The sequence below is a fragment of the Solanum pennellii genome, chromosome 6, assembly GCF_001406875.1.
Source record: "Solanum pennellii chromosome 6, SPENNV200".
Lineage (NCBI taxonomy): Eukaryota > Viridiplantae > Streptophyta > Magnoliopsida > Solanales > Solanaceae > Solanum > Solanum pennellii.
The window spans coordinates 46,015,715-46,024,993 of NC_028642.1; the positions used below are offsets into that span (position 1 = coordinate 46,015,715).

Sequence of the window (9,279 nt, forward strand, 5' to 3'; positions counted from 1 at the left end):
GACATCTCTTTGAATAAAAAACTACATAAAGAAATGAATATAATCCCTTTCTGAACTTATTTAATGGTTCTGGTGGAAACAATCTTTTTGATTAATAATTAATTAATCTTTTAATGAGAGCATATATGTCTACGTATATTCTGTACGTTATTGCAGAATCTAGAAATTAAATTGAAGAAATGCCTAGAGAGTTTATGTTTAAAATAAAGTTAAAAATTACAAGTAATATATCGTCAAGGCATGTATATATTTCAATGACACCTAATAAAGTCACTACTTTTGGAACGTGGTGTGACGGGGTTAAAATTTTCAAAAAGGAAATTCAAAATTTGAAAAAATTGATATACGAAGTAGTTGAAGGATTACATAAATGGACACTCTTTGTCGATAAATTATATCGTATATACAAGTAAAAAATATATAAAGTGATTAAATAATATATTTTGGACACTCTAAACACAACAAGGTAATGTAACCTAGTGGTTTAAGGTGCCTTGAAAGAGTTAAGCATTTAAGCGTATGTGAGTTCAAATCTCGTTAGCAGTTAGCAGTAGCTTTAAGCCTCTCTTTTTTTCAATTTTTCCTTGTTTTTAAATTTTTTTCATGTATATTATGTAATTTTTCCATAGATTTTCATGCATATTACGTAGTTTAATTTTTAAACTTTCTAGTGCACTCATTCATTTAAATGAACAAATATACTCGTATACAATTGCTGGACCCTTCGTGAAATTTCTGGCCATGCCACTGCTAGTGGGATGTATTGTGATTTTTTATTCTCAATTAAAAATTCCAGATTCGAGAAAAGATCTTCTTGGGAGCGCTTCTCCCAAAAATGAGTATTGCAATATACGAATTTAAATTTAATCAGACTCTAATAATAATATTAAATACCAAATATAAAATAAAAATAATACACCTAAAGAAGTCTTCTATGTATAAAATGAACTCAATTTTCCTTGTCTCATTTATTTTCACCTTAGTATCTTCATGTAAATAAAAACTTTTAAAATAAGACTACGTACAAGCTATTGCAAATGGAAAATATGTCAATAGAAGACAATAAAGTCAAAGTCAAATTGAGTGAAAACAAAGCAAACAATTGCATTTAACCTAGGTCTGTTTGAGAAAAAATTGGTCATGTATATTTTCAAAACACGTGCATATGAAGTATTTTGCGTTCAAACTCTCATAGCAAGATAAAACATAATATTTGATGCATGAAGTATTTTGTGTTCATACACGATCAATAGGATGCGTGACCTCAAATTTTCAATATTAATAAAAATAATTATATAATATAATCAATTAAGAAACATCACATAGAAAATTTAAGTACGCATTTTGTGCCATTAGATGCCCCTAGAAAAGATCAAATATATGAGAGAACCTAAATGTAGTAATTACACACTAGTTATTTTCTTATTTTATTTCGATTTCGGAGCATAATTTATCGTCGCTATAATTTTGTCATGACTTTTGCCCTTCGGATGAACACTTTGTGCACATTGGATAAATCCCAACGATATAATAGCCGGTAAACAATACAAGAAATCATGTAACTACCCTAGGCAAGAAATATGAATAACCAGACTCCAAACCAAATCCAGTTATTATTAAGAGAATTAATCTAACTAATTAATCAATTTACAGTTCCCACTTGAATTTTCTTTTATTATCTACACCTCGTAATTAACTATCCAAATTATTATAGCGTGAATTATAAGTATCGGCGAGAGATTAATTTACTATTCCAAGTGACATAAGTAAACAAGTAATTTAGATAATTTTAGCTTTTATAATGTGAAAATATTAACTCTTTATCCATACGATAATTCAAAATTAATTGGAATTAGTGGACGAGTTCAAAATAATTGTTCATAAGAAATAAATAATATTGAAATTAAAGATTATACAAACCTTCCTATATACTAAGATCGGTAACGTGCCTTCATTAGCTTTGAATTTTAAGTCCATAAAACTACTTTAGCATAGTTAAGTAAGCTTAAATATTAATTGCTGTATAATCTTTGACATAATACGTCTCTCTCTTTTTCCTTTGTCCAAGTCATATTCCACTAAGATCAGATTTAATTTTCTTAAATTTAATTAGTGTCATCAATCATTAATCATTGCTAATGACTTATCAAATTAAATACTGCTACTAGTACTACTTTTCTCCTTTTTTTTTTTTTAAAAAAAGTCTCAAATATGCAATTAAACTTTCAGAAAAGGCTCATTTATGTCTTCAGTTAAAAGTTTGGCTTATTTATGCCATTACCGTTAAAGAAAAAGCTCATTCATGCCATTATTTTTTAACGGTGATTTTGCAAAACCATTTTAAACACGTGACCAATTATAATTCGGCCACGTGATCAATTTTTTTAATAAAAAAATCCAAAAAAAATAATTCAATTTTTATTCAGAATTTTAATTTTTAATTATTTAAAAAATTGATAACGTGGCCAATTATAATTCGGCCATGTCATCAATTTATTTAATAACAGAAATCAAATAAGATTAATTCAATTTGTTCAGAATTATGAATTTTTTTATTAAAAGAATTGATGACGTTGACGAATTATAATTGGCCACGTGTCAAAAATGATTTTGCAAAACCACTAATAAAAAATAATGACATGAATGAGTCTTCTTCAATGGTAATGACATAAATGAGCTAAACTTTTAACTGATAACATAAATGAGCCTTTTATAAAAGTTCAGTGCTATATTTGAGTTTTTTTTCCTTTTTTTTGAAAGAGAAGCAGTCATAAAAGAAACTATAATTAGAGAATTTTGCAACTTGAATTTCAGTTGCACTGTTCACACTTCACCACAAACAAATAGTAGAATTTTTTAATTTAATTCAATGATGAAAGAAAGGGGATGAAACGAATCAAATTCTTCAAAAATATTTGCATATATCAAATTTTCTTCTTATATAAGTCGTTATTTATCAACTCGAATGACAAATATAGCCACTAAATATATATTGTTGGGCTGCTTTGTCAAGACAGATCCAGGCCCAACAATAATTGTAGATGTTTGCATAATTTTGTCACTATCTTAATGGACACATTGTAGTATTTCATAAGAGAAACTTTCACATATAGCCACTTAAAAATAGCCTAATTACTCTCTATAGCTATAGTTTGATAATTACAATTTGTAGCTACATGTTATATGGAGGAGAGAGGTGAGCAGACTGGGAGAGAGAGGAGAGAGGAGAGAGGCTAGAGAAGGGGAAAAGAGTGGGAGAAAGGTGAATTTGTAAATGTGTATTGGTTAGATAATTGTATATTATACATATATATTTGTATATATGGCAAGAGAGATTGGGAGAGGAAGGAGAGAGGCGAGCCAGACTAGGAGAGGGAGGAGATTGGCGAGCAAGACTGGGAGAGGGAGGAGATAGGCGAGCAAGACTGGGAGAGGGAGGAGATAGGCGTGCGAGATCGAGAGAGGGAGGAGAGAGGCGAGCGAGAGAGCGGGAGAGAGGTGAATTGTATATGTATATAGTTGTATATTATACATATGCATTTGTATATATGGCAAGCAAGACTGGGAGAGGGAGGAGAGAGGACAGCGAGTGGGAGAAAGGTGAATTGTATATGTATATAGGTTAAATAATTGTATATTATACATATGCATTTGTATATCCTAGCGCAAACGTGACTAATTATACAAAATCGAAGTTATCCCACGTAATTAATGAAAAATGTTAGTCGCGAGTGGTAATTATACCAAATTATAGCTATGATGAGTAATTAAATAGTAAAAGTTTGCTTAGCCGCATAATTTTCCTTTCTATAATAGGGACATCTTTTTTATGAAATTATTGATGGCATGGGGTTTTTAAAACAAAACTATTAAATCGGAGTATTTTTATTTTATTTTATATAGTTTAAGAACATCCTTTTTGTTTTTTGTTTTTTTTTTATTCTATGAAATAAATAGTTTCTTTTTAATTTATTGTTGTTATTTATTGGGTAAACTGTCTAAATGGCCATACATATCTATACTAACTTTACCTATGTTTTCAGATAATTACCAAGCATTCCCCACTACTTGAGAATTTTCTTATCATAATTTAGTTGAGATGCATGGAAATACATCACTCCTTAAAAAAAGTCTAGATTGATAAAATATAAATATTAGCAGTAGTGATCATAATTCTATTTTCTTGATTATTATATTTCAAGGTACGATTTGATTAAGTTTTCGTCAGAGTGAAGGATTTTGATCGGAAAGGACGAGAGATGGTGATCAAAATATGTTGATAAATAATACACATGTATCTAATTAAGAGCTCATGTTTTTGCTAAAAATTAATGAGTTTTAGCTTATAAATGGTATGTATATATATTTATATATATTACGATACATGTGTCGTGTTAATTTCATAAACAATCTCATGTCCATCTCGCTTCATATCTCCATTAGAGTTAAAGATCAATTTGTTGTTGTGTCGAAATGGCTTCAACCAGATTATTGTAAGTAGCACTATTCTTGAGAATGATTCCATCAATTTCAATTCATCATAAATATCATCAATAAGGTCTCTCAACAAAACAATGATATTTACTTGAACAAAAAAAGTTCAAAATTATTTTTAAATAAATTAAAAAGGAGGTTTTTATTATGAAGACACCTTAAATTCTGAAATCTAGAATAGGAGATACACTTAGCAACAAGTAATAGTACACTCATATTGACTAATTTTTAGTCAGAGTTCTCAAATCATCTAGTTTAAGTTTAATAACAAAATAAGCATACCACCAAAAGTTGAATATAAAATATACCTTAATCAACGTATACAAAAGTTTTTTTTGATTACATAGGTTGTCAGATTGGATACATATACATTCAAATGAAATGAATATACTTTGATAATTAATCCCAAAAATGTACTCGAACAACCAAGAAAACACATGGGCCTAAGGTTTGTGGACAGAATGATCTTGGCCCATCCCCAATGGATCCTATGCTTTCATCAAATTAAGTCCAATAACGTGGCATAAGTGCAGGACACATATAACCAAAAGAGTAGGCTCAATAAACTTTACTTGACCCTAGGGATGGGCACGATACGATATAGTACTAAAAAGATGGGAAAATTGTATTTAATGACAAATTAATAAATCAAATTAATTGCTATAATCACCCTTTTGATTAATTGTGTCCCCTAGCAAATTTGTTTGTCAGTCACCTCTCTCCATCAAACTCTCGCTCGCCACTCTCCTCTCTCGCTCGCTTCCTCTCACTTTTATACAAACACAAGTGTATAAAATATGTTTCTATTTGTATGAAGCAGAGGAAATTGTAGTAAATACATATTTTTTCCCTCTTTCCCCTCTCCCAGATCTCGCTACCACTCTCCCTAATCTCGCTCGCCATCCTCGCGGCCTCGCCTCTCTCGCTTATACAAATAGAAGCGAAGTGTATAAATTGTGTTTCTGTTTGTATAAAGCGAGAGAAAATTGTATATACACATGTAAATACATATATTTTCGTCCTCTACACTTATAATTATACAATAAAAATACTCCCCTGCCCTGTTTCTTTTGCCTTTCTCTCTTTCTCGTTTTATACAAATTCAAATCGTATATAATTTCTCTCTCGTTTTATATAATCTGATTCAATTGTATATTCCCTGCCCAATTCTCATTTGCCTTTCTCTCTTTCTAATTTTATACAAATTCAAATTGTATATAATCGTTCTATACACATATGATTATACAATTCGTTATACACTTCGTTTTTATACAATTCTCTGCCCAAGTCTCTTTCTCTTTCTCGTTTTATACACTTCGTTTTATATAATTCTCTTCAATTGTATATGTATAGCGAATTATACATTTATATGTTTGCTCTGGAGTGTAATTATGTAAATTTTGTTATAGCATACAAATATAATTTTTATGTTTGCTATATGTGAAAGTTGTCCTAAAAAGATTGATTCAATAATTTTAATTTATGGACTCTTACTATTATAATATTAAATTAATTCAGTACAATTCAATATTTTAGTCGATTTACATATACTAGTATATATAATAAAGAATGATGACTTTAATTTTTCAAGAAACATCTCAATTATATCATACTAAAACCTTATACATGTAAAAACGTTTGATAAAGTACTTACATCTTTCTTGTTAATCGATCACCCAAAAAGAAAATTTAAATCAAGATATAATAATCAAAATTTCAACGTCTAAATTAGTTACTACTATTTTGTATATTTGCTAGTATTATATATATTGTAACTATATTTTGGTATAATATTCGATATTTTTGTATTTTTCTTATAAATACGGAAAACCAAACTTTTAAGAAATGCATACCAAATATCATAAAACTCATACTATGATATTCGATATTTAGCATACCATACCCTTGTTCCCACCCAACCCCATATCAAATCTTAAACACAATAAAGTACTACTTACCTGTTGAGGAACCCCTTATCTGTTTTTTTTTCTTTAAAATTATTTTTTAAATAAACTTATACTATGAGTATTTATTAAGAAAAATAGTTAGTACTCAATACGAAACACCACCAAATTTAATGATATGAGTAGTTAGTTGGTTCATTATGATGTTCACTAAGTAACTACTGCCAAATTTAGATAAGAAAAGATGGATTTATTCATTATCAAACAAGATTGCATTAAAACCTCGCAAAACAATGGGGGATTTAATGCATCTACCGTTACCTCTCGACTCCAAATTGATTTGTGTTAAAGCAAATCAATTTAGATCAGAGTATATTGGTGCCTGTACATATTATATATAACACTTACTATATTTACATCTACATCCAAGAAGAACTGATTGCTCGAAGCTAAAATGGTGTAACTGTTCTGATTTCTCCGTTGCTAGTCATCCATGGATGCCCTGTTTATCAACACCACATTAACACAATTTAGTACTCGCACTAATTAATTACTCCCAAAAAGAAGAAGTAACTAATGGGTAAAGAGAATATTAGTTAATACTAATTCATGATTATTATGTTTTTTTTTAGAAGAAAAATTGGTCAAAAGTTGAGAGAAAAAATCATACTGAGAACTTGTTCAGCAGAGAATCTTCTAGAAACGTCTTTAGAGAGCATTCTCCGAAGCAAATCCTTCGCCGCCGGCGATACTGAATGGAAGATCCTAGGCGGAAACCTAAGGTTAGCTCTGAGCACAGACTCGAAGATCTCTGAAGCCGAGTCACCAAAGAAAGGTGGAACTCCGGCAAGCATTATATACAAAATAACACCAGCACTCCAAATATCGATCTTCTCACTGTAGTTTCTCCCAGCTAAAACCTCTGGCGCCACATAATACGGCGTTCCAACCACGCCGCTCATCAGCTGGCCCTCATGGAAACACTCCGCCGATCCAAAATCAGCCAATTTCAGTTCGTTCGAGTCGGTGAATAAAATGTTATCCGGTTTGATGTCCCTGTGGGCTACACCGAGACGGTGACAGTGCGCTATTGCTTTCATTAGAGGTACCTATAAAAACATTAAGCATAAAATTTATCAGAAATGACGAAAAACTAAAATAAAAGCCGATTATGAATTCTACTTCGCTTAGCTTTACAATTTACTTTCTCCTCCAATTTTCGAAAATTCAACAACGTGCTGCTTCGTAGATCGTTCCTGATTCAAGCCATTTTACGAAGCAAAAGTAAAATTTCCCCATTTTGATCAGCAACGAGTGAGATTTTGGTGATCTGGAAGAGTACCATGACATCAACAGCGTTGGACTCTGAGAAAATCGGTTGACTACTGAGGCGTTGGAACAAATCGCCGGAGTTGCAGAGCTCTAAAACCATATCAAGGTGAGTATCGTCCTCGTAGATATCGAAAACACGAACAACATAAGGATTTGGCGAAAGTAAGTGCATAATTTTCGCTTCGTTGTAAAGACATTGTCGATCTATGGCGTCATCGGCGATTAGGCGCTTGTCGATAGACTTGACGGCGAATGGCTCACCGGTCGCCGACGAGTAACACTTGAAAACGGTGCCGAATCGTCCCCTTCCTAACTCTTCACCCACACAATAATTTCGCTTCAGTGACTCACTCATTCCGTATGTTTTGTTTTTTTCTCTACTTTTCTGACTCCTATTTTTTTCGTTCACAAGGGTTGGTCTTATAGAGTAGGAATTTTATGTAAGAATATTCGGTAGAGGGGATTTGCCAATGATATACCGCCATCTGGAGCTTTTTACTAGTCGTTTGGTAGCGGGATAAGGTTTGTGTTATTTATTTATAAGTTAGACGACGTTTTGATAGAACGATAAAATTAAGTTATTTATATAAAAAATTAATATTATATTTGATTGATAATTTAGAAATTCATTTAACTAATATATGTATAAATTATGAATGACTGCATATATTAGTTTATGTGGAACGTGAAATAATTAATAGTATAAAAAATAACTATTTTTGGCTTAACTAATATTTGTATAAAGTAATACATAAAGTTATCGATGATAAAATAATACATAAATTCATTCATAATTAATTTTTATATTACTAATGCATAACTCTAATCAACTAGAATAACCTTGTTACCTTTCGAGAAAGATTATAATATTAAGAGTCACTTTAGTATTATTGTCAAAAATTGCTTGTTTTAGAAGTGTTTATTTAAAATAGTTTTTTATAAAAGTGCTTTTGAAATAAAATAATTTGGATTTAACTAATTCATTTAAAAAATATTTTTAATAAGCCATTTGTATTTGATTAATCTTTTCTAAAAAGCCTTTTTGAGAGTCCAATTACGAAAAATGATAAAGTACAAATGAACTTTTAATATAAGAATATTTATAGAGAGAAATTAATATAAATATCGATTATAAAATTTTAATCAAACTTTTTTTTTATTAAACTAAAGTGTACATATTCAAATTTTCAAATCAATATCATAAATAGATAAAACAACACATAAACATAACATAATGATTTAAAATATAATTAAAAATATCAAACCAAATAAATTTGAAAATCATTCCACAAGTTAAGTCACTGCATACAAAAAGTTTCACTACGAAAGTAAATAAATATAAAATATATATTGGTAAATATGTACGCAAGAGTGATAAAAATATTTTGATCTTGAAAAACATGATTTTCTTTATTTAAGAAATATAAATGTCACAGTCCAAAATGGACGCGATGACACTTTAAAAGTCAGCCTAAAACTCAATATCATTACACTAAAAGGCAGAAATTTTATAATAAGCTCAAAAATATCCCCCTAATCTGGTTATAAC

General features: G+C 30.1%; 1 protein-coding gene across 1 annotated transcript; it reads right to left on the minus strand.

The window, feature by feature from the left end:
- Window positions 1–6,627: 6,627 nt before the first annotated feature.
- LOC107021131 (phosphoenolpyruvate carboxylase kinase 1-like) lies at window positions 6,628–8,138 on the minus strand. Its single transcript, XM_015221732.2, has 3 exons — window positions 7,741–8,138; window positions 7,069–7,507; window positions 6,628–6,900 (listed from the first exon to the last, which is right to left on the minus strand). The coding sequence occupies exons 1-3, from the start codon at window positions 8,083–8,085 to the stop codon at window positions 6,848–6,850; spliced, it is 837 nt and encodes a 278-aa protein (XP_015077218.1). The 5' UTR covers window positions 8,086–8,138; the 3' UTR covers window positions 6,628–6,847.
- Between the last annotated feature and the right edge of the window lie 1,141 nt (window positions 8,139–9,279).

Excerpts from the sequence above, each read along its gene's own strand:
- LOC107021131 (XM_015221732.2), bottom strand. The coding sequence starts at position 8,085 with ATGAGTGAGTCACTGAAGCGAAATTATTGTGTGGGTGAAGAGTTAGGA. Across the intron at positions 7,508-7,740 it reads CCAACGCTGTTGATGTCATG|GTACCTCTAATGAAAGCAAT; the intron begins GTACTCTTCCAG and ends ATGTTTTTATAG. Across the intron at positions 6,901-7,068 it reads CTCTGCTGAACAAGTTCTCA|GGCATCCATGGATGACTAGC; the intron begins GTATGATTTTTT and ends GTTGATAAACAG.